The 26,902-nt window shown below is 36.3% G+C and overlaps 1 protein-coding gene across 2 annotated transcripts in view; it reads right to left on the bottom strand.

Moving 5' to 3' along the window:
- si:ch211-186j3.6 (neural-cadherin) overlaps positions 1–26,902 on the bottom strand; it is a 262,973-nt gene that overhangs the window by 8,458 nt on the left and 227,613 nt on the right. For both annotated transcript variants that reach the window (XM_017419612.3, XM_025006687.2), the window contains exons 34-35: positions 25,981–26,161; positions 16,870–17,114 (exon numbers count right to left, since the gene is read on the bottom strand). In XM_017419612.3, coding sequence (XP_017275101.1) covers positions 16,870–17,114; positions 25,981–26,161 — 426 coding nt within the window. The remainder of the gene's footprint in view (positions 1–16,869; positions 17,115–25,980; positions 26,162–26,902) is intronic.

Below are 26,902 nucleotides of genomic sequence, written 5' to 3'. Positions count from 1 at the left end.
CAGGACTTAATACTAAGACTAGCACTGCTGGGAGACTGAGACACAGTGAGGTCAGACCTTTGTTATAACAAAGTTCAGGGAACACAAAAAGTCCAAAAACCATCACACGCCGCGGCAGCGTCAGGAATATCTACATTACAGCAAACCAGGAGAACTTATTCTTCACCTAACCTAACCTAACCTGTCAACAAACTGCAGACCTGTTGCACAGCGGAGCCACATTCAATGAGTTAGTTTTATTTCAAATGTTTTAAAAAGCAAAATGACAGATCAGCAGGAGGAACGTGGATTTTTGAATAACATGTCAGCTGCAGTTCCAGGCTCTCTCACAGAAACACGCTGCTCAATAACAAGTAAAAACTAAAACATTAAAAAAAACTACCAATGCAATCAACTTTCTGCTATATAAAACTAAATTTGGGACTTTCTTCTGTAATAATCTAAGCTGATAAAATCCTGACAATTTAATATATGAACTGTTTAAAAATCAAAATAAGTTTCTCCCAGTTACTCATTGGGGTTGCCATGGTAACCACACATCAGTGTTTGTCACTCCCTGCCAACATACCTAATAGGACAGGCAGACAACTGTAGAATTAAAGGTAATCTTTAAACTGTCACTTTGCAAAAATTGTAGATTAAACAAAAACATTTCCTGAATCAGTAATGTCTGGTGCTCGCATGTGATTCTTACATGCCTGCTGTGTTTTATGTAGGAACCACCATGATGAAAAACACTTCACTTCTAGTTTTAAAGAGAAAACTTAGAACTCAGACATAATGGGAGTTGATGAGATTTTGGGCGTGCACACTGCACTCTGAGGGGAGCTGAGAGGAAACTGTAAATCACTGAGCAGTGACAAACACCCATGGTGAAAATAAAAAAATAATAAAAAAAGAAATGCCTACATTTTGATGCATAAACTGTTAAATAAATAAAGAAATAGTGGAAAAAAAGAAGAGTTTGTGTAGAAAAATCTTGCGAAGTTTAGGCAGCTCACTGGTTAGTGTGTGTGAAACCAACACACTCCAAGTTGAACACACAGGAGTTACAACTTCAAAAACCACTGAACACAAACTGTTATTGTGCAAAAAAACTGATCAAACTGCAGGTTTCATCATGTTAGCTCCAATATTCCAGAACCTGTTTAAACTGTTTCTACTGTGATTTTATAACTCAGCTTTAGAGGTTCAAAAAGGGGCTGGGTTTTCACATTTAAATTTTTTAGCTAGACAACATACTGCTACCAAAAAATAAGAAAAATCAAAGTACACACATTTCCAATTGAGCCGCATGCTTTGATGTATTTTTCTGATTTTTTTCTAAAGCTGCAGGAGGAGGAGCAAATCAAAAATTGAGAAAAATTTAAAAAATATTTTGGGTGAAAAGTAAAAATGGTGCTTCAATCATGCATCGTTATCCTTAATAGCAAGAATCATGACTTCTTTTATATTTGCATTTAGAGAACTAAATGAAGCAGGCTGTGTTTCTTTATGTGCAGTTGTGTGATCTAAACACCAAACATTAGACTTCACATAGACTCCTTTAAATATTTATCTTTTCCACAGAAGAAAAAAAGCCAGGATGACATGTGAACAGAAGAAATCAGATGTTGAGCTGCTGTGAAGATGACTGCACCACACTGCTTGAATCAATATCCTGTGCATTAGAGCTCGCGCCCACATAAAGGGAAAAATACACACGATAATAACCAGTGAGGGAAAATAAACTGCAACTATGAGGTGTTACTGTTCAGTTTATGGTGGCAGAGTTTCTGTCTTTTATGCGTTTCCACATTCTGCTGCTCCACTCTGCTGAGCTGCGAGTGTGTGTGTGTGTGTGTGTGTGTGAATTAGTGGCTGTAGTGAGCTCCATGGAGAGGTGAGCAGAGAAGCTGGGGGTCAGGGTGTACAAGATGAATCTGCTCTGTTCAAAGCCCTCTCTAGAGGGCAAACACAGAAATGGAGAATTTGATCGGTATTTCTCTGACAGTGTGTGTGTGTGTGTGTGTGTGTGTATGAGAGAGAGAGAGAGAGAGCCTGAAGAGAAAGATTATGTGTTTATTTGTTTACAAAGCCTCCAAGGTCCTGTGCCGTCTTTGACCATCGTTTTATTTGTTTAACTTTCTGACTGCTCTTCTCTGCTCTTACTCCTGCGATATGCTCCCCTCTACTTTTTATTCAAGTCTTTCTTGAATGGGTTTCTCCCTCTACCTTCCTTTTGAAGCTGCTCTCCGTTTAACCCCAAGAATGAAGGGCCAACAACCTGAGCTGGATGTAGAGCTCCAGCTGAGTCCTTGTTCTATCAACACCACAAGATGATACAACTACTCCCCCAAAGGTAGACTGGCTCGGGTCTCACCGAGGGTTTTATTTGCTACTCTATAATGCATGATTTCATTAAAGTTGGGCCACAAGTCTGCAATGGTGTGGTTCTGTTGGCATATGCAGGCAATGATCTTCAGCATGCACTGGGGCGGTTTATAGCAGAGTGTGAGATGGTGTGAGAGTAACTCCAAATCCATGCCTCTCAATTAGAGTCCTCTTGGATCTTGGAGTTTTGTACGTGAGTGATGGCAGTAAGGCTGCAACTAATGATTATTCTGTTAGTCAACTGAGTTCTCTTTTTTTATATAAATTAGTGGATTAGTCAATAATTGTTTAAATTATTTTTTACTTCTCATGGATGCACCTCCTATTCTGGCTTCCTATTCTAGTCCAGCCACTTGTGAATGTCACTCTGATGTCTCTGCATTAATGTAATATAACATCCCACAGCAATTTCAAATAGTGGCTTGTGGAACATATATATATATAAATATATAAACCAAAAACAATTTCAAATAAACAATTAAAAATGGCCAAGAGTGGCCCTGGAAGTCCAAAGACTTAAAAAGGGCTTTAAATTAAATAAAATACCGTAATGACATAATAACAATATATATAAGCTGATGAGGAAAACATATATACATACATATATATATGTGTGTATATATATATTTATATATAAAGAAACAACAACTGAGTCCTTAAGCAAATTTCACTGACAAACCCTGCTGTATATGAACAACTAATATTTTCAGAAGACAAAATACTGAGTACAGTAAATTTAGTCAAGTCAAAAATACAACTTCAACCTTTTGTTGTATTTTTCCTTTTGTTTTTAATTTGCATTTTTTAACTATTCTTATTTCGTAAGATTTGCTAAAAGAAAAATATTTCAAGATTGAAAAAACAAAAAAACAAAACTCATTTGAGAATCCCATAGAGACCGCAGTAAAGGTCCTTTTTATGTAGGAGGGGATCCACAGGGAGGATATCCAATGTTCACGGGAATTCATTGTACTTTGAACAGTTCAAATGATGCTGGAAAAGTGTGTGCGTGTGTGTGTGTAATGGGATTTCCAGTCAGAAAATCAATATCCGAGCTGCCCTGCAATGAGATCAGTGTCAATGAGTGCATCAACACAAGTCAATAATACAGAATGGATTTTTACCCCATCAAACTATAATTCTGTTTACTACAGCCATCTGTCTCCGTGTGCTTGATCTATCACACACCAATATGCAGCTAATAAGAATCTTCTAAAAACACAAGTACAATCAATTTCCACTTGTACACACCTCTAAATTAGTAGATTTACAGAAATATGGTAGATTAAAACCATATATTTATTATTAATGGATTCTGGACAGTTCAGGACTGACAGGTTTTTTTTTGGTTGGTTGTTTATTTTGTTTTGTTTAAAAACTAACTAAATAAATAAAAATGTTACAACAAAATAAAAGCACAATAAAATAACCTTTCTTGAAGGAACGCATATTTTCTGCCAGATAGCATGCCAAACGTTTGAACACAGATGCTGTGTGATCTGTTAGCACTCAGAGTACATGTTGTTAATAACTCTTGGCTACTACCACACCAAATTTTAGCTCAATATTTGTGAAATTGACTGAGTTACTCTTGATATTTTGTTGGCTAATGCTGAGTACTTGTGGCAACCATCTTGAATCAGGATGACTCTAAAAGTAAATTATTTGTAGATGTGCATCCAATGATTCTTGTTTTATTCAAATTTGCTCAGTAGTCCATGATATATTTTGATAAGAAACTTGAAAGATAAATGAACACACACATGCAGAAACACAAACATACAGAGACAATTACACAACTGCCTGTTTTTCATGTTGACAGGTGATAATAAATGTAAGAAATCCCCCAAAAATCACCAACTAAACACAAAATGAAATTATTTAAAAAGTGATTTTTAGTCTGTTCAACAAATGCTCTACAAGTATTTGAATTCATTATGCATCAGCCCTGTGTTGTGCAGAGAAAGATACAAAATAAATAAATAAAAACCTCTATTATTCTTCTGCTCATGAGGGACGAGGATGTGGACAACACAAAATAAGTTTAATATTTCATCACGGACAACGAAGGATTTCAGTTTCAGAGAAAAATTTCTCAATCTACTCCTAAATGCAGAACCAGTACGACATACTGTTGGATTCCCAATGAGGAGCAGTACAGTCAGACAGCAAAACATTGGTTTGATTCCATTTTATTTTGTTTCATTATAAATTGTCTCTTCACATGTATGAATACACACACACATCAGTGTGGACAGTTTCAGGAAAGTAGGCCAGTTTTCCCAATGTTGCCTCAGACGCCAATATAATTTTCGACAGGGTCATTTTTGTTTAAAAATGGCTCGAAAACTAGAAGAAAAGAGCAAGAAATGTCAAATATGATAAATAATTTGGAGGTAGATCGATCAACGAATCAATATTAGAGAATGGCTGGACACTTTCACCTTCAAATCTGAAAGTACATCAGTCTTGTCCAGGTATTTATTCCATGGTTTTTTTGGGGGGTCTGGGGCAATTTAAAATCCCAGGGTCTAAAAGATGTAAATGTTTAGTCATACTGCAACCAAAAACATTGTTTAAAATCCTTTTTTTTGTTTGTTTTTGTTTGTTTGTTTTTTAATGAAAAATAATGTTTTTGGAAAGAAAAAAAAACTATCAAAACTAAATGCAGGAGCATGACAGTGGGTGGCAGGTGGATAGCAAATAAATAAACTGAACATGTTAACTGTGTTATTGATAAATGAGGGCTGCACAGCATCCAAACTGCCTGACAATATGCCTGAAGGTGAATTTAAATGTGTTGCACTTGACTAGTTAATTGGCCAACAAGTCCTCAGAGTGACAACATTGGTGCACTTTCCTTTGGGAGCTAAGTAACTGGATAACAACTTGTGTTCATGCTAACACGTTACATAAGGAACCTTTGCCAGGAAAACAAAACAAATGGTTGCCACAGCAGATCACGTGCCCTGCATTTCTAACTATGGGCTTTGTGGCTTTGGGAACACTGAGCGCAGTTTTATCAGTGGACTAACACAGAGAAGAAAGAAACAAATTCACACATACAATGCAATTTGGAGGCTTCATTTCACCCAGTGTGAGTCTGAAGGAGGATCTAGCAGAACAATCAATAAGCTGCCATCTATGAGGTGTTGGAGATTAAAATGGTTTTGGGCTCTGAGCTTATTACTGTGCAGACCACTAACTGCAAACACCGACTTTACTTTGATTACTTAAGTGAAACTGACTTTGTGCTTTTGGCTCTGAAAGCTGATTTTAAATTAAAATATTTCAACACCAACAACATAGTTCTGGAATAGGTGTTGAGGACATGCAGCATTCCAATAACAGTATCAAAATCACAACTTCAGACAGTTTTGAACACATTTTTCCCACTCAGCAACACAACCTCTAAGAAACAGACTGGTAATTGGCAGCTTCATGGTCTAAAACGTGTCATTAGAGACGTAGGGTGACAATGGATCCTGTTTGAAGCTGACTAATGGTAAAGATAAATACATCAAGTCTGTTATGACACCTGGGTATGCCAATTTGAGGTCACTAAGTTATTATTACTTCAGTGCGTATCTTTGCAACAACAATATTTTAATCTCACTGGTCCCCTCCCCAATCTGATCAGTGATGACAGCATCCCATCTTGGTGGTGTCCCAAAAACAATGTGCTCTACAAAGACTGTTGGGAAATCCTGGTCTGATTAGATGGCGAGTCTCAATTTATTCAAAAGTAATCTAAAAATATCCAAATTCATTAGTCCTATAAAAACCATGTCAGTCCTGGATCTAGACTGGATAGTTGAGTTGTAGTTTAACACACCTCTCTGCAACTTCACCTGCATTACTCTCCCAAACCCTCATCGAGACAATGTTTGCTCGATGATTACTTAAATTAAAAAAAAACAAAAAACAAAAATCATCTCAAGAAGAGTAAATCATAAAAAGTATAAAAATACATTCACCAGAAGAAAAAAAGAACTATTAAATGTAGATTATTGAAAAAGAAATCTAAATCTCTATTATGATTTGACAACTAATCGTCACACTAATTTATTTTGTCTCTCAGAAACCCGAGTACAGCAGGAGGATTAGGGAATGGGAATGAATGCAATTTGTACATTTTTGCATGTACTGCTACCATTAACTTTGTGCTCTCTGATTTTCTTCCCACAGAAGTTATGTCTGGCCATCCTTAAGTTTTTGTGTCTTTTTATCATCTCAACCATCAGCTGGTTGAAGCAGATGGCCGCCAATCCTGAGCCTGGCTCTGCTACAGGTGTCTTTCTTTTAAAATTGAGACATTTCTCTCTATAATTGCCAACCAACCTCCGCTTGGTCGTGATGCAATGAGAATTGCATCAAAATAAAGATCTCTCTTTTTATTTATTTTTCATTTCTATTATATTGTATAGGTCGACTGAATTTGACTGAAGAAAGAAGGATTAAACTAAGAGAAGAGTGGCCATTGGATGAACTGTGAAATTTCCTGATGGGTCACAATTAGGCCAATAAACCACATATTTTAAATAAGAAAGAAAGAATACAAGATACTTCAAAATCTATTGATATGTGCATTTATCGGTTGGCCCATACCATGTGGTTACAAGCCTGACAAGAATGGGTCAGAGTGTAGGGCATCTTAATATGATCAGTTTGGGTCAAACAAAGAATTTATCCCTCCACAAATGGACTGTCAATCAGTCGGACACACTCCAGAACAAAATGTCAGAAGTTGAGGACAGTGATGGTGCTGAACGACAGTCGTGGAGACGGCAGTGAAGGTACCAGTGGCAGTATCTTACTGGGCTGCAACTAGTTAGCGAAGAGCTTTCGCTGCAGAGTCTCCAGAATGTCTTGCAAAGTTTAAATGAGTCCCAGAGATGTGCAGTTTTGTCTCTTTAGTATTGAAAATATTTAAAAAAAATTGTGCAACAGATTTGCTCTCAAAATTGTCTTGAATCAATCTGAACTTTGTTGTAGGTGTCTCCAGCCCATATCAAGAGCCCTAGAACTGTAAAACAAAACAAAACAAACAAACAACAAAAAAAAACATCCACAGTAAATGTCCAGGTTAAAAAACTACACTGATTATAAATAAAAACTATTTAAAAACTGGTCAAAATCTACCTATATTGGTTTAAAAAGCATACTCCAACAGATTACATCATTAATGTGGAGGCAGCTGCCAAGGTAAGCACAAAGCAAAGCTGGGGTGGGTATGACGGTGGAGGTGCACCACAAAATAATGTGCACGGCAAGAATATACTTTTGAAAGCTGTGCACACAAAAAAGGCAATTATTTTCTAAACTGGCCATTCAAAACATGGCGACACAGCTCGTTGGTCATTTGGTCACAAACACTAAGATTTCAATGAGACTGCAACAGAAAATCTGACAATTTTCCTTGCAATTTTGAGTCATTAACTAGTCTCCAGCAGTCATAGCCCAGTAAGATACTACCTTTACTAGTGGGGGCATGAAAGAGAGACAGAAATAATGGCAACAGGCATTACAAACAAGTAGTTACAAAAACTCTGAGGGTTATAATGACAGCTAGTTCCACTATTGAACTATTCTAAAAATCTATGGGTTTCTTTCACATCACCAAAAGGAATAACAGGATTGTGCAAAACTTGGATGACAATCAGACATTCACAATCAACAACAACGGAGGATGCCATTCTTGGAGTTCTCTATTTATGGTCTTTAGTTTAATAGAGACTGAAAGAGTGCTACAAGTATTTAGAAGAAGGACTTTTAGGAGCCAAGACTCGTACAACAGATCAGTCTGCTTTCTGCTGCACACGTTCAAAGAAGAGCATGTCATAGCAGAAAATGGTTACAGTAAAGTAGCTTCTATTCTAGCAATGCAAATGGATTTTTAATAGTGCGAGTACTGAAAAAAAATGTTTATTTGCCCATTCATTGTATGTTTTTATACACTCAAGAGTTCCTATTGACCTAAAGAAGTGCCTTATCTGAATCAAGAGCTGAAAATGACCCAATAATTATAGTTATAATGAGTACAAATAGCCACAGTACAGGCAGTGCAAAAACAAAACAAAACAGGGCAAACTACCTCAAATGGTTATATTCACTAACACTGTCTCAACTGGCACTGCACTGTTACTGTTTGTGACTTTTTTTTTGTTACTACTAGCGTTGCTACAATGTTCTTAATTTTTAACTTGTCTGCTGCTGTGACAAACTAATTTCCCTCAGGGGATCAATAAAGTATATTTTCCATTCCATAAGGACTGTGAAATGCTCTCCTGCTGTCCGAAGCATTCATGGTTTATGTGGCTGGCTTGCAAGTGGTCTAATTTCAAAAATACATCTTAATGGCTCAATTTATGATACACTACTTGCATAAACAATATGCTAAAGAATTTGCACACCAAGAAATGCTTTGTCTACAGCATTTAACTAACCATTTTTTTTGTCTTAATCCACTCAACAGTTTAACACTAGTTGAAATTTTCTGTCTTGGAATGCAACGTTTCAATTAAAGTCTCAAAACAAAAACTTTAGACAGCCAGGTTTTCATATGTAGCAAACCTTAAAAAACAAAACAAAAAAATAAAAACAACTTAAAAAAATATTTCTTATGGTTTATTGTTAATGTTTTAGAGAGCAATAATAACACATACAATAAAAACATGTCTTAGGCTTGATATCTATATTTAATTATTAAATATAATATTTAATGTATATGTAGGCAGTCTAGTACAATTCCCTTTTCTTTTCTCAAACTCAGTTTCTAGTTTGAGTATGTATAACTAAACAACTGTTGCTTTGTATTACATCTTGCTTTTACAAGCATAGAGCTGATTTACAATATTTGAGCAGAATCTAGAGTCACATCAGGAAAAAAAAATGGCAAGAAGCACAGCAATTTGAGGAGAAATGGAATTAAAACATATTTAACCTTTTAAATTGTAAAATAAAAGAAGTTTTTGATCATAAAACTAGTTCCTACAATTAATTTTTCAAGCTAAGGAACTGACTAATTGTTACGGTCCTTCACAAAAGTCCTCATGGATGAGTATCAAAGTGGAATAAGAGGCACATGAAAGGCTGTCTGAAGTTACACAAACTGCACTTAAATGACTGAGTGTGGAGGAACAAAAAGATTCTTTGATCTTACGAGACAATTTAGACTTATTTGGACCCAACTACTAGCACTCTACACATGAGTGTGTTTCAATCCACAGCTAAATGCTATTATCAAGTGCTCATTTACTTACACTTAAACTAGAGTTAAATATGTCTCAACCACGCACACTCAACACACCCAACCACCCACACACACACCATTCCTAAAACGCTTTGCATCTTTATACCCCTACTGAGTCCCCTAATTCAGTGGCACAAGCCAGTTTCTCTGCACAAAATTCCACATATCAAGCCAACAAGGTTCAAAATCTGACATTTGGTCCCAGATGAAAAGATTTTTTTTTTTCTCAAGAATACACACTTATGAAAAGAGAGATTTATCAGAAAATGATCAGCTTCACCCAAGACTAGACTTGTGTCTCTCTTGACATCTACCATAATGCAATCTAGTTTAAAGGTAATTAAGGGTTAGAAAGATAATGACAGACGCGCCAAAGTTTATTTACTGATGCTAACTGTGGCTGAGGAGAACACTGAAATTCTACAAGTGAACAATACTGATACATTGGTTCAGATTTTGGACGGCACCTGGATTAGGTTTATAAAGCAGAAATTTTCACAAAGATTTTACTTGATCACCAACAATATCATCAATTACACATGAAAGCATGAAGAAGGTAAGGTGCTTGGTAGTGCTGGAATTTATATTTATTTATTTTCTATTTATAAAGAATCAAACAAAGCCTTCATTAAAACTATCTATTAAAAAACATAGTCCAAACTAATCACCAATTTGTTTGAATAACCCTCACCTTCACACTTTTAAGCCTGTGCAAACACTATGAACTTGCTAACAAAATTAAATTTCAGTATTTCATTATTTTTCAGAAACTTTTTTTTCATTTTAAAAGCTATCTTCTACCTTGATTTTGCATATCTGTGTCCAGAAGTGACATACACGATCTGTGACGTTTGTCTTTTTTTAATCCTATAAGGTAGTGTAGACTCCAAAAAGGATACAAAATTGTAGGAGGGAGAGCTTGCCCTGTGTCAACAATTTTTTTTTTAGTTTGTGTTCTTCTGAAGTATTTCTTTAACCCTGAACAGACTTGAAGTCTGGGGATTTCATCATTACAGCCAACCTCTGTGAAGGTAAAGCCTTGCAAAGCCCCCTGTGACATTTGGACCCCAGGTTGGGACTCACTGGTGTAATCAGTAGTTTGATGCACACTTTCTAAGAAATATTACAACACACTGTGGTTGTATAAACTAGAACAAAGTGACTGCTCAATTTAGTATGTTTTGTTTACACTTCATACTGCTTTTCCCCAAATGTAACACAAATGATCAAGTTTGCTGATGCAATAACCAATATTCTGACTGGAACGATAAGATATAGCCTCAGTCAGTTCATTGGCTTTATACACCATCCACCCTGATATCTTCTCTTTCCCGTACTGCAGCAATTTTAGTAAAGTTACAATTGTTTAACATTCAATTGGTTCCAATGTACTCATAAAACGAAAGTTACAACCAGTAAACTATGTTTTTATTTGCCACTGTAGGAAGCACCAGCAAACAAGGACTATTACAGTCCAGACTTTAGGGATCTCCTGACTGAAACAGAAAATACTATCAAAAACCTTTAAATGCTCACAATATTGTAAGGCACATTCAGTCTTGAACGGTTTTAAAACTTTGCAGTTCAATGAAAACCATATAAAACTTTACGCATCTATATAACCATTATGCCAGTGTCAAAATTAAAGCTGAATGTCTGAATATTTGTAATTCCATCAATACGATGACCATCGCAAACTTGACAATGAGATCAAAATGAATAAACTAATGGGATTTCCTTTTCAGAACTCTATTTAATCTCAACAGTCATGGCCTTATCAAAGAAACTGTCTTGTTTGAGACTGCTGCCCTTCTTTTGTTTGTCCTAGTTAAACATTTGGAGTCTGCAAAAGAAATATTTGATGAAGATGTTAAAAGTCTCCCTTGCAGCAACATACATGTCATGAAAAGAAATGCTTGACCATTCAAGCACGGAATCCTCTACTGATTAAAATGATTACCAGGGCCCCTGAAGCATTGATCTCAATTTCTGCAGGTTTGAGTAAACAACACCTTATATGACTACAAATCATGTAATTAACACTTAAAACAGAACTGAGCTTCAGCGGGATCAAGGTGGGATGTTACATTTAATATGAGCCTGAAGCCAAATTGGAAAAGAAAGCAGTGGAATCAAGGTGAAAAGCAGAGAGGGAGAAATGATCATTTGAACTGTGTCTGACTAGTCTCTGGGTGTGAAAGAGGTGCCCTATAAAATACAAATAAGACAAGGAGACACAGCCAGCAGCATGACACTGTCACCATATTTCTCAGCATTATACATCTTTCGCTATTCTTTTCTGCGAAGTGTTGTGTGCTGCCTCTGCTTTGTTATCATGTCAGTTCCCTCATGTTTTATTTTGGCATTGCTCGGTGTCCTGTTTTATTTTGTACCCATCTGATCTGACGTCGTTACTTGTGCTATTCTGTCTCATACTGCACTTGACTCTTCTGTTGCATTGTCCTCAATTAAACGGGAAACATGTCACTGCGCTAACAATCCTCTTTGTTTGTCTGTGCCCAAGGCACTTTCTCTTCAGAGGCTCCTTTAGGAATAGATTTACAGAGCTGAAAGTAAAGGTAGATGAATATTCAACAGGCAGCTAAAGACAGTCGGGCATAGAGAACAATGTGAATTTTAACACTAGGAAACCAGACACCAGAGAGCTCCAGTTCATCCACCCACAGACGAGAAGTAGAGCTGGTACACAAGTTTAACAGCTGTAAACCTCCAACCTTTTATTTCTCCTGCTACTTTCTGAACTTTTGGTGAAGAAAGCCTGCCTATCAAGAAAATGTCTCTTTTCAGTCTCACTCCTATCAAAGGCAGACTTATGAAACTCAAAATAATTGTTTTCTGAGGCAATTCCAAACAATGGAAAAGTTTTGTTTTTAAAGGGGACCTATTATGCTTTCTTGAACAGGTTAGGATAGGTCTGTGGGCTATACAAAACATGTTCATTACATTTAATACACAAAATCATTCTCAGATATTGAGATTTCACCTGATCAGTTCTGCCTGTTTTGAGCTCATTTCAGAATGAGCTGTTTTAGGGCTACGTCACCATGATGCAAATAAGCTGCTGTTGGCCATTGTAGGGTCACTACAATGTGTAAGATACTATAAAATAAATATACAAAATGTTTTCAGAACATCAAAAGACAAAAACTATAGAATTAACAATGAGGATCTCTGCATATCACTAATTGAGGGATAGTATTTCCTGAAGGAAATACCAAATGCAGAAATGGAGTGCCTAATGATGTATTCCAGACATTGTTGCACATCAGGATGAAATTCAAAGCACTCTCCATTCTGTACCAGAATCTCAAACTGTAACCTAGTATATGCACATTAAGAATGTAAGAAAGAGAGCAAAGAAAACTACAAGAAAAACTGAAGATTGGCTTAGCGTGTGGATAACGTAACAAAATCAACAAAATGAAAAAAACAAACATTTGTTAAAATTTAATTTTCTATTGCATCACATTTAAACTACAAATTACTGAATGCCTTTTTTGTGTGTGTATTTAATTATTTTTTTACCAGACAAAGTCAATAATGTTGCACGTTTCATATCTGAAAACATTCTTTTTACATTATAAAAAGGCGTGGTTTTCCTCTAGTGATTGGTCTGCTCTCTGAAATGAAAGAGTAATTACATCATGTCCTCCATTTTTCTCTCATACATTGGCAAAGCAATTGATTTTGTTTGGTTCCTCTTCCTCAGGGTTTTGTTTCCAGTTAACAATCAGTACAATACCTCCCTCGAATAGAAGCCCCATGCAGTAATTATTACATCCACTTTTAAATGTTGGATGTTGTCAGGCTCCTTTTAGTGTAAGTGTGATAACATTATTCCAAGGGTCTCATGTACAACACACCTCTAAGGGTAGACTCGGGCACTAATTATCATCGACACATCTAATGCATGATTAGAAACATCTGGCACACTGCTGATATATTGTGCATGTGAGAGAAATAATTATGGCTTATAATGCTTTTTTTTCCCAATTTTAAAAGTAAGATCTGTGTTGTAGCTCACTCGTTTGGTTTTCTTAGGGAGTTGTAGTCATCTAGTTATTTATTTAAGGTGTTGGCAGGCATTAGAATAGATAAACTAAATGATTATCAATATACCCCTAAAACGAAAATGGTCTCTATTCTACTTGTAAGAATAAAAGAGCAGAGAGAAATGGTGGGGCCAGGGGAAGAATTGGGATTGGCACAAAGTCTTTCCATAAGTACTTTTGGAGCAAACAGTTCGAAGCACTCTCTGAGGATTTTAAGGACTGTTAGTCTACTGTTAAAAGGAACTGTGTGTTTGCTTTTGTACCACCAGGGGAGTCCTGTGATTCCTGTGGGCTGTGTGGCCACATATTTTATGCACATGGCAATCACCAACAAGATCAATGAAGGACCATGTAGTTGGAGCTGTGTGTTGTGGGTCTTAGTTTTAAAGTAGAGATTGAAAGAGAACTACAATCATGCAAAAGGAGTCATAGGAGCCAACACTCATACAATGGTTCATTTACTCTATACTGCACACAGTCAAAGAAGAGCATGTCCTAGCAATCAATGCTGACAGTTCAAGAACTTTAACAATGCTAATGCAGTTTTATTAGTGTGTATGCTGGAAGACAGTTCAATTTGCTCCGCTAATCAACATGGTTGTATCTAGAAATCACATTCCCTTATGTCTTTCACTAGATAAATACAGTGGTAAGAACTGTGAACGCTCACAGTACTGCCAATGTGTGAACAACAAAAAAAGGTGAACTACCTCAAATGGTTAAGCACTGTGAAGTGGTCTCCCTGGTCCAAAATTGCTTTATATTGGTGCCACCTTGCTGACTGATTTCGCTTGTTATAACAAACTTATGGATAGTGGTAGTGTTTTTAACATGCATTATGATGGTTCAATAATTACATTTTAACAACAGAAAGATCTTATCAGAGGTACAAGCTTTAGCAACAATAATGCTAACCTTTTTACCACTACAGTAAATTTTCACAAGAATGGACTGATAGCAAAAACTTCAAACATACAACCGATGTCAGAACACAAAATCACAAATCTGGATTTTCTGCTATACATTTATACTGAAACAAAACTTCATTTTAGTTTTTTTTTTCAAAACTACTATGCAACATGATGTGCCAAACATGACTGATTAAAAAGAGAGCCTTATGGACATTATGAAAAATGGACAGGCAATAGAGAAAACACAAATTTGTGCATTTTCTTTCTTGAAAAATGTACGGAGCAGTCTTATTTAAAACCAGCACACCACTGACTTTTATGAGATGCAGATTAATGTCTATTTTGCTGCAGTTGGTTAATTTTTAGATGAAGTCCTGCTGAACAAACAACACAACCAGTGTGTGAAGTCAATCCTTTCCCATATTAATGAAGAGAAATAACTTGATCTCCTTCAGTGAAGCACCTCTCTAACTCTGATAATGTCATGAGGGTTATGAGAACTATTTGCATTAATTTTAATGTTTCAGAAAAAAAGTTCTCTGAAGACAGTTCTCAGTAAGCATCCTCAAAGGCACAACTGCAGACATTAACCCAGCAAATTCCATTCTACTCTACATCACCATCAGTTTGTCTGTTAGTTTCTCTCTGAAACTAGTCTTTAAAAGTGGTTTTGGAATAGCCATTTTCATGTTTGCTAAGGCTGATTAGCCATAGTAGCCATCTTGAATTGGATTGACTCCAAAATTTAGATATAGATGTGCATCCAATGATATTTTCTCACAGCTTCATTAAAGATTTGCCAGTGTTTCAGGAGAAAGTTTGCTAACAAACCTACAAATATACATGCACTCTCACACACACAGGTAATTACATGAATGCCTTTTATGGCAGGGAACAAAAAATAATGCTGAGCTTTCTAAAAGTTCCTCTTTGATAGCTTAATTATAATTTCATAACACCAAGGAGTTACTGACAGACTGATCTTTGTATCTTGCAACAACAGCTGTGTTTACATCTGGATGTTACTTCTTGTCTCTTGATCAGCTTCACCAGGAACTGTCTGGTTTTGAGAGGGCCCCAGAGAGCCACAAATGGTGCTTCTAAAATTTAAAAAGCAAATGTATTTTTATAAACAACTTGCATAAAAGCTGAGCTTCTCGCTTCCGCGAGTCTTAGATGGAAATACGGGAAATTTGCAAGTTTGATAGACAATAAGCCTCTTGGCTGTCTAACAGAAAACGATAGTTTAGTGAACAATTCTTCCATAAAGTCTATCAGTAAATTAATTGATAAAGTGATTTCAGTCTTTTAAATTAACATTAAAGTATAACACAGGTCAGCACTATCTATTCAGATATAAGCTGGGCTTAATCAGAACAATTTAAAGCAATTTTATTTAAAGCCAAGTCATTTTTGTTTTATTTAAAAGTTTATAGTTTTTGTTTGCAAAAATAGAGCCAGAGTTGTTGCTGTTTTAAGGTACTTGTTTAACCTGTTAAGCCCTAGGCTATGTTTTGAAGAGTTCGCCTGAAAAACATCCTTAAATTCAGTAACTAACAGCTCCACAGCTGCAAGAGCAAAGTGAACAACCTTAGGCCTTACGGAGACAAGACCTTGGAGAATTTAAAATACACTGCAGCTCCTTATCCGTTTCCCCAGGCCAGAATGAAAAACACCAGCAAAAATGGACATTTTCACCCCAGTTTTATCAAAACCTGTAAATTAGAGAACAGCCTTACAAAACTAAATCAGTGATACGGATGTTGCTTAACTCCTTCTAAAAAATCTAAATCATCTGCAGGTCTACCACATTTATTGGTAAAACACAGTTCAACTGCTGCAGCTATTTATTTTTAATAGAATGTTATGTGCACAAATCATTTTGTGAAACCTTAGTAAAAAATGTGTACACTGTTTTAAAAACCTTCAAGTGTGATTTTTTTTTTGTATACTTTTACACATGTGATCTATTTTGAGGATACAATGTGAAGAGTGGCAGTGTGAGCAGGTTAATGTGATTTAAAAATGTTCTTTTAGTATGACTCAGGTTGACAGTAATAAGATACATTGAACTGGACGGCAGAAACAGGATAAAAATAAGTGGCTAATCATGTTGCATTTAATAAAGCTAATTAAAACAATATCATAAAATATAGGAGGCTGCTTGTCATAATCACAGTTTTCAAATTCCTAGTTAGACATGCATTATCATAAAAATAATTGACAAATACAAGTAGCCTGCAGCAGAAGTAATATTTACCCAATAATGCCATGAAGCAGATACAGATGGCGAAGAGGGAGCTGAAGCTCAGGCCCACCTCCTCCCTGTAAATTGCCAGGGTTGTCTCACAGTGCCGTCCTCTGTAACCCTCCGGGCAATGGCAGGTGAACTTGGAGGGCGACTGGGCCACACAGGTCCCACGGTGGCAAGGGCGCGTAGCACACAGGGTATAGACACAGGACTTCCTGGTCCCATTCACACGGATCATGTGACCAGGTGGACACCTGCAAAAATCAGATCAGGAATAAACACGAGAAAGTTAAAGGAAAGGGAAAATCAAAAAAATAAATAAAAGAGCACAATCTAGAAATATATTGACATTACATTTGACTGAGCAGGTGTGTAACAACTAACTGCTGCTGTCACAGTATTACCAACATGGAAAATACAGTTTTCTGGACAGCACCTCGGGAATGTAGAAAATAGCTGGAAAACCCTATTTGGTTAGTAATAAACGTGCAGCGGTGTTACGATTGCCTTCACACTGAAGGAAGTTTTCCACATTTGTTCTGATCCAGTCATTTTCTAATAGGTCATGAAGAGTGTGGCATGGTCAACATCCAGTGTGAAGTGGGGCTAAACACCTGAAATATCTGCTACTGCTGATGGAGTAAACAAAACCTAATAGTAATTTTTAGTAACAACTAAGCTATCAAAACTAGCAGTAGCTCAGCTTAATAATGAATTAGTTTTAAAGTCAACAACAGCTCATTCTGCTAAAGATATATTATTTCAGATATCAGATATTATTGTTTTTTTTATCATTACAATAACTAAGCCTCGTAAATCATACAAGTTTGGAATTGAAACAGGACAGAATGACTAAAGGGTAATCATGCTAATGTGAAGTGATGAGTAGCTGTCCATCTTGTCTTTACACATTTCAAAGTTTACTATAATCTGAGAGCTCCTCGTTTTGTTTTTTTTTTTTTCCCAGTATGGCTGGATCTTTAATACTTCACAGATAAAAAAGTACAGTTATTTGTAATTTATAGCACTTTTCTACATGCACATTTTGCTAAACCAGACAAGAAATAGCTAAAAATCCAAAAATGAATTCAGGACAAACGAGAATAAAATTTTCTACACAACAATNGGGGGCACTTTAACTCAGCATAAAAAATATCACCCAACCAAATTTAGAAGCTACATAAAGTAGGGGCATGTGGATTCCTCAATCACTAGGGACCATCACAAGTATGTGCAGTGCCTTCACCGTGTAACGTTTCAACAGTTTGGTAGCAGGACTGGATTACTTTTGTCCATAGCACAACTCATTTATAGCCAATCTTTAAGCAATTCATACTCAGCTATTTTCATTTATAATATATATCAGTAAATATCAGTCTAATATCAGATGTCTCATCTCTGATCATTAGGAGAAAATAAAGTCAGCAGCAGTGTTTACTCATTCACTTATCTGAATAAAGTCATCTGTGACTGAAATATTATGACCATACGATCCAGAAAATCAGTAAATAATAACAACAACACATAATCAAAACAACATGCTGTATATGATTAGCATTATCTAGTCTTTACTTTTCTTATCGTCCTCTTCAGACAACATGAATGACTAGTTAAGCTGTAGTAAAAGTGTCCGTTCTAGCATAGACATTACACAGTACAGTAATTTAAACACAGCTATTATTCTGCTCGGAGGACAGGACAACAGAGCACCAACACATCTGGTGCTGTAAAAATATGCATGAATGCACAAAATAGTAAAAAATAATGCATACCATATTAAATAAAAGTGGTGATATACTGTAATAGTACCCAATAAAAGTGTTTGTTTTTCCTGAAAACTCTACTGTGGCGAGAGTAAAAAATTATCCAGCATTAAAACTATTCCTCCAAACTCTCAGTAGAACAGCTCCTTAAGTGCATTTATCTGAGTAAATTTGACTCATTACCACCCACATCTAATCTTATGGAATATTTATTACAATTTCCCACCAGTGGAAAAGTTAATTACTCCTTTAATCATTGATCTTACAGGGATGTAGACTTTAATAGAGAAGGAACTGTGGGAGATAAAAATGCTGACTGTGGCACTGGCAGTAACAAGGGTGATTTTATGCAGATGGGGCCACATTTTCTGCCTCACTTCAGAAAGCACTACTGTAATTAAAAGCTCATTTGGGTGTAACAACTCAAACAAACATTTTATGAGACCACTAATGCAGCATCTCATTCAGTGTCAATGAAACAGCTCCAGGCTGTATATTTGATGGCATCAGAAATGAGTTTTGCTTCTCGTCTCTGGTGAGGTGCTCATGCTTATAAATAATGACTTAACTTTACTATTAAAGCACAACAATACATTCCAAAACAGAACTTTAATTCACAGCTTAATTGTTTGTCCTCAGCCACTAAACTTATTTTGACCCAGAGATGAAGAGTTAATGTACTGGATCTTCTCCCAAAGTCTCCTATAATTCTATAATAACGTTCCCATCAAAACAATCTGTTTAGATTTTACACATGCTGTGTTGTTGAGAAGCTTTGCCAATCCTGTTTCTTTTTTAATATCTCTGATTTTTTTTATTCAGAGAAAAGGAGGAGGTAATATGTACACACGCACACATATATATATATATATATATACATACATACACACAAATATATCATCAGTCCTGTCAGATTTAATCTCAAAAAGCAATCCACAACAGGCAAGATATTGAATGCTCATACTTTTACATAAAACCACACTTCAAAATGTCTAAACTGTTCATATTTTTTTTATTTATTTGCACAAAACAACAGTATAAAGTGTTATAATGTAAAACCTCACCTTAAGTCAAGATATACAAAAGCAAGAAAACATCAAGTTTGACTCTAATAAATAGTGGTGTCAGTGATACTACTGTTGGCTGAGAAGGTCTACTTGTTTAGGTTGTACTCTCTGCCTGTCAGGACCAAAAGTTGCTCTCTAGTTTCTATCTTGCAGGCGTAGGCAGGTTTTAAGTAGTGCCAAAGATGGAAACACGCTGCTTTTCTCCATATTATGTGCTGCAGAGCAGTTTTAAAGGTTTCACTGTAGATTTTTTTTTTTTAAAAAAGCTTTTGAATGCAAGCTACAATACATCCCCGTGTGATATTTTAGACCACAAGTGATTTTACATGTTGCCTTTAGAGAAAAAACAAAGGTGGAATGACTTGTCTTAGGGAGTTAAAATCACACTTCAAATTTAATTTTCACTGCTCAGAGTAAATGCCAGCCATCTTGATAATGCGGGGGGAACACAGTTCTTGCTGTTTAAAAGGCTCATTTGCTGTAGTTGGGGATTTGTGCGGCATCACTAAACCTCAGCACTCAGTGTTCTTCATGCCTTGCTGCAGTGTGTGTAGGTGTTGAATACAGGACACCTGTCAGTCAAAGAGACATCACAGTTTCTCTTTGCTTCACTTTGTTATTATTGCTCATCATTAGACAGGACTAGAATCTGCGTTGGGATGAAGTGTGTGCTGCCCTATATGAATAAATGTGCTCATCTACAGAACTGATCTACACATGGGGCCTTGTGGGAGTATGTGAATGCAACGATTATTTTATTTTATTTTTTAAATTTTGTTTTGACAATATGTTTTTGTGTAGAAGCAGTTGGGAGAAATAGGAAAAATGCAAAGGGGTGTTGATTATACATATTATATATGTGCTTCAGAAAAATAGGTTTTATAGTGTAAAATAGTGCTTTTATAAACTAAACATTGATTTCAAATTCCCACAGAAGTAAATAGATGTTTAGCTGCCAGACAAAAACCAAAAGATAAGCAAGAATAAAAAAAAAATCATTTTTTCTAACATATTACAGTTGACGAAACACTGAAAGTCAGACCTCCACTATAAAATGTAAATAAATGTGTTAATAAAGGAAGTCTGTATGTATAATTTTATCAACACTATGTAATGCCTACAAACACAGAAGATTTTTATTTTGGTGCATTTTTTTATCATGTCTGATTTTAAAAAATAGGTCACGCTGAGTTCTATCTAGACAAGCAGTTTCAGAGATCTCTGATCACAAATGGACACAAACATCACATCACTCATGCTCACTGGGCATGTGCATGGTGGTGTAAGCAGGAAACAGAATGTAATGGCTCAGTGTGACAGATGTGATGGGTGTGATGGATCAGAGGACACCAGTTCAGTCGTAGGATCCAATCAGGATACAAATGTTAAAAACTCAAAACTTTAGGAGACAGGCCAGCAAGTCAGCCTGTTGCTCCTTTCGACCCTCTTCACATTGGATGAGGAACCCATAAAGGATGAAAAAAATAAACCAGAAAGTGCATGGTCTTTGCAGGGTCTTCATGAGGTCTTCAGGGACATATTAAGAACACAGTAAGTTCTCCATTACACCTGATAGAGCGTGACAGGTAGTGGAGGGTTTTCAGTATGCACAAAACATCCGTAGCAAGGTCGTAGAGGTTTATCATCATGGCAGCAGCTTATCAGTAGAGTGTGGGGCTGCAGCAGTGGCAGTGTATTCATGTTGCGTGGCCCACATACGGTGGCATAGCTTGGTTGTTAAGAATTTGAAGCAGAAGCAGAACTAATTTGAAGCCACGCTGGCCTCATGCCTGGACTAAGATCGTGATTGGAACAAGGTCATGGAAACAGCCTAGCATAGATATAATACCTGTAACTGCACCCTGATGCAGTTTGAGAAAGTTGTGCTACGGCAGGTGAGGGTGCAGGAGAGCAGAGAACAAAACTATTTGATGAGTGGTAAGAAAATAGCAGTGTCACAATTGCCTTCACACTGAAGTTGAATTTGTTGTGATTCAGTCACTTTCTAATTAGAGGTGGGATGGATGCAATCCAATATCAATATCGGCCTCCAATACTGACGTCATTCTTGGATCAGATATCAGGCAGAGGTCATCGATCCAACCACCCCTCCCCAATCCAGACTTCATAGCCCGTGTTCTTGTTTTTGGCTGATTAAAGCCAAAGTGTTGTTGCACAATCAGATATTAAAATACATCCTGTAAATTTATACATTTAACTAGAAGTATTTATTTACCACATTCCTTAAAATTACCTTCTGCTGACAGAGAAAAGAGATCAGAACCACCTGTTGTGGAGTTAGAAGCCTGTTGACCCAATATGTTCTTTGGAGGTAATTATAATGTTGACAGAAAAAAAATGACACTTTTTAATGTGTGCAATGCAAACATATAGCGATGTGGAAGCAGTGATAGATTGTTACAGTATTGACAATGAGGAAAAATCTTATCAGATTTTAAGGAAAGGGGGCAAGGAGCTTCAGCAAAACAACAAAGATAAACAAATCACAAAAAAAATGTGCACTTTATATCCTTATGTTGTGGACCAAGTTATATTTGGGAATATTGACAGAATGTTAGGGAATGTTTGAATCAAGGTAGACTACATTTATCATCCAATAAATACAACTAAAGTCTATTACCAGTAGCTATGGTAACCACAGTTCTGGTGCTAACAACGCTAACAAATCAATGTAACATTTCAGCTCTTAATATGAATAATTAATGATCATGATAGAAAGGCTTGGTTGGTCAAACTGTTACAAATTGTTTATGTTGCTAGATCTAGTAACTTTGTAGGCTATTTTATTTTATTTATTTCATTAATTTCTTTTAATTATATTTATTTAGGAATCAATATAAACAAAGAATTGAGTTAGTCACAGCTAATCATTCAAAAAGACAAACTACAATTACTTTTTGTCAGTCTGTTCAGTATTTTTTTTTTCTTAAAATGCAAACAGATCTAAATTCTCAATCATACTACATAATGAGCTGTAATTTGAATTAGTAATTTGTGAGATTGCGTGTCTGTCTGTCTGTCTGTCTACCTTCTTTCAGCAGTTGATGGGTTTGACAGATTTTAGAACAGATATAACAGCTTCTCTAAAACTGGAGGTCTGATTGGATGCCAAAGCAAGCTTCATTAAAATACTATCTTAGCTCTTTAGGCCCCACAGCTACAACTGCTTGGCAATAAAGTTACTACTGCTGTCTGCTAGTTGGGAAAACATGCAAATGATCAATTTTTAAACTGGGTGACTGCATGTGCATATTTTAGACCATTCTTGGCATCTGGAGTAAGTTGACAGAGCTCTTGGGTATGTTTTTGGGCTTGGAGGACTCACTGCCAAAATTAACTGCTCTCTAATCATCTTCTAAGGTTCAGTTCAGATGATGAAAAGAAAGAAAAAAAACCTGCTAAATGGGAGTAGAGAGGTAGGCTGTGTGTGTGTGTGGTGCTAAAAATGGGCTACAAAAGTGAGCAGTAGTGAGGAAGATGAGAGTCATACAAACACAAAAACAGAGAAATGGAGAGGCTGAGTGCAAGAATAAAAGCATCGTGGGGAAAAAAAAGGTGGATGGATGATGTGGGTGAGTGGATCAGAAGAATGGGGGGAAAAAAAGAGGGAAGCAAGATTAAAAGCTAGAAGGCTGGACAGACTGATTAGAGGCTGATGTTTCCAATGGCAGAAAAATTGCTGAGATTAGTGGATGTGGCTAAGAGCACTGTTTGATTCAGTCTGTGCAACAGGAGAGGCTTGGCAGCTCACTACGACTCCTCGCTGCACAACATTCCTGCTGACAAGTTAAACAGTAGAAATACAGTGATGCATGTGAAATGTTGATCAAGCAAAAGTTTGAATCTCATCAGGGTATCAAGTCCATCCATCTCTCCACTATAAAGATGATCAGTCACAGATAATTCTGTCATTGAGCAGGTGGTGTACAGCGTCTTATTCATTATCACAGGAACATGTTGGTTTTGATGTTTGGATGTCTGTGAGGCCCATTTTAGACTGACAATAATCCTACCTACTGTTCATTTACAATTTGATAGGAGTTCTCCATCACATTGAATGACTTTCATTACCAAACATTCTGTGAATTTTGTGAAGGCAAGATATGCAACGAGAATTACCCAGAAATGATTCATGTCCCTGTAATCAGTGAATCATAAATGTATCCTGATACCTCGCAGTTATTGATATTATTAAAGAAATTTCATATCTCCTATGATTTACAATTTACAATGATATGTCACAGCAGGACTCTGTGTGTGAGTGTTTTCAGCATAATCTCATGCACAGTGGGAATGCCTCTCTTCTCCTCTGCTCAGTTCAGTGTTCCTGCTTCCACAGATTTGGATAGAAATACTGACCATCCAGTTTATAAAACAGAGTGACCAGAGTTGTTTTACTTCCATCAGATGGAAATACAACATGTACATGGATAAAAAGCAATATTATAATGACTTTTTACTTCTGAAAAAGTCTGAAAATAAATTAATATTCATTGCTTGGGTTAGTGATGGGACCCTTTTGAACAATTGCACTGCATAATAAAGTGATTTAATAATAAACAGATAAACATCAAGATCCATTATGTCTAAAAGACATTTATTTTGTCAGAATTAAGAATTTGTTGGTCTTATCAGGTCTGAGCAGGGAACACGGCAGATCTGCAAACCTTCTCACGATTCTAAAAACCCAATCCAGAATTAAAGCTAAAGACTTGCACCAAAAAGAAACTCTGCTTTTACACATTCTTCCATGATGTCAGCCACTGCCTCTACAGCAGCACGTTTTTATTGTAAGAAACTTCCCACCATTTTTCCCCAGGTTTTAGCTCACGAATCTTTCTTCTCTTCAGCCTCTGTTCTGACTATAAGTTATGGAATTTACTAAAGCTTTACCATGATAAGGACTTTTAAATTGTTCTATTAGACAATTAAAAAACTGCTTGCTAAACAGAGATCTTATTAAAGGTTTCATTAGACCCAAAATTGCTATTTTTTAGATTTCTCACTACATGATATTGCTGCTCAACTTTATAATAAATAGATGTATATATAACAAAGTCAACAGACAAAAAAACAAAACCTGAGTGAAAAACACATGATTAAAAAATAGGAATATACTAAAAATAAATAAAACTGTTTGGAGATCCTTCTCAGGACCTTGAACGAGTTTCTTAGAGCAGTAGAGTCTCTCTTTTTTTTATATATATATAAAACAGCAGAGACTAAGCTGCTGGTATCACCTTACACATGTTTAATCTGTTGAATATTACACATCTGTAGAGCTGATGGAGAAAGAAAAAACTGAGAAGGATGGTGTGAGAGTGAATGTTTATCTGCCTCGTGTGCCTCTGTGTGCTCCTGTGAAGGACTTCAGACCTGTCCAGGTTGTACCCCGCCTCTCGTTCACTGGCTGCTGGGAGAAACACCAGCTCCGCCTCAACCATGAACAGGATTAAGCAAGATCATGAGTGAGTAAAAAAACAAACAGCTAATATAGCAGAAGTTGATAACTTGGCTTTTAATCCTAAATTATAGTTTCCCCCAATTCCCATTATCCCTTAAATTGTGTTAAGCTTGATAAATGATGACACTGTTACAGATGAGTTTTACTGAAAACTGTTGCACCATTGTAGGACTGAAAACACAATTTTATGTAATTTAATAATGTATTACAGCTAGAAATGTGTTAAATAAAAACAGTAAGTGAAATAAAAGTGACAGATACAGGCATGCTAAATTGTTACTCAAACTGTTTTGCTCAAGTCAAACTGTTCTGTTTTTGTCTGTTAAAAATTACAATTACACAGTCGAACTTAGTGCTTTGTGTCACCGTCCATCTAGTTGTGGTTTTATAGGGTTTTTGCCATTCTGTTGGGGTTTTCTACTCCTTTAAGACTAAATTCCAGTTTATTATTATTATTATTATTATTATTATTATTAAATGATTAGCATAGTGCCCGGAAGAGTATTTAACCTAATTAGATTAAGTAAAACATGATGAAGAGTTCTTTTCTGCAGTTTTAGCTCATTCTGAAGAGGGTTGGGAACAGGTCATTTTAAAACACATTTCTAAAGCTCTAAACAAAAGAAATAACAAAAAAAGAAACATACCAAAACACAAAACGTTGCTTCAGAAGCGGCAAGTTGCTTTAAAGGTCAGCCTTTATGTATTTCACTGAAAAAGACGCACAAGTGTGTGTGTGGAGTCTTAAAGTACGAGTGTGTTTGGTAGTGCAGCTACATTTGTGTGTACAAGTCCAGGTGTGTACCTGCATTCATGCACTCTCCATAGGTCAACACAGGTGAAGGGGGAGCTACATTGTTTTTTTTTGCAGGAGTCAGAGGAGCATCCTTTGGAGAGCCCTTGTACGCTGACTTGGGAAACCCCATCCCGTGGCTGGCTGTCCAGTGGCATGTAGCGACCATTGAGGCGTACATCCCTCATACAGCCTGCAGGAAAAAAAAAAAAAAGAATGGTGAAATAAGAATAAAACATTATTGCAGGCATTCATTTCTACAGACACAAAATTAAACACTGTTCTACCTCTGAAATCTCATGTTCTTGAGAGATTATAGGATTCCAGGACTTCATTGACCTCCACCAAGGAGGTGTATGTTTTCAGTAGTGTTTGTTTGTTTGTGCACAAGATTACTCAAAACGTAATGAATGGATTTTGATTAAATTTCCAGGAAATGTTGAAGTTGGCACAAAGAACAAACGATTAAATTTCGATGATTGGGATCATGATCCGGCTCCTAGATTTTAACCCTATGGCCTCAGCAGAGGTTTGCACCCAACAAACAGTGATGACATCACATGATCATGATGTCATCATTAATCAGTCCCATTATGACATTACATTGAAAATGGGTCTTGGGAGATTTGCAGTCTCTGAGAGCTTCTAGTTTTTTTGTTTTTTTTTTGGTTTTGTTTTGTTTTTTCGAAGCAAAAAGGTTTTATCTGAACGTTTCAGGGACGTCTGAATCAAAAACCAGACATTGAGGAAAAGAGGACCTCTGATGATGGAAGCTTGCTGTACATAAATAATTTAAAACTATGTGCTCAACAGTATACTGTTAGTTGTGCTTCTAGTACAGTCACCTGATAAACTGAAATAATTATCAGGTGACTGGGAAATTATCTATCAACCAATCTGTTAACTGATCTTCCACTCGAGTGTGTGGAGCAGC

Source organism: Kryptolebias marmoratus, linkage group LG15, assembly GCF_001649575.2.
Source record: "Kryptolebias marmoratus isolate JLee-2015 linkage group LG15, ASM164957v2, whole genome shotgun sequence".
NCBI lineage: Eukaryota > Metazoa > Chordata > Actinopteri > Cyprinodontiformes > Rivulidae > Kryptolebias > Kryptolebias marmoratus.
This window is presented reverse-complemented; position numbering and strand designations above follow the sequence as displayed.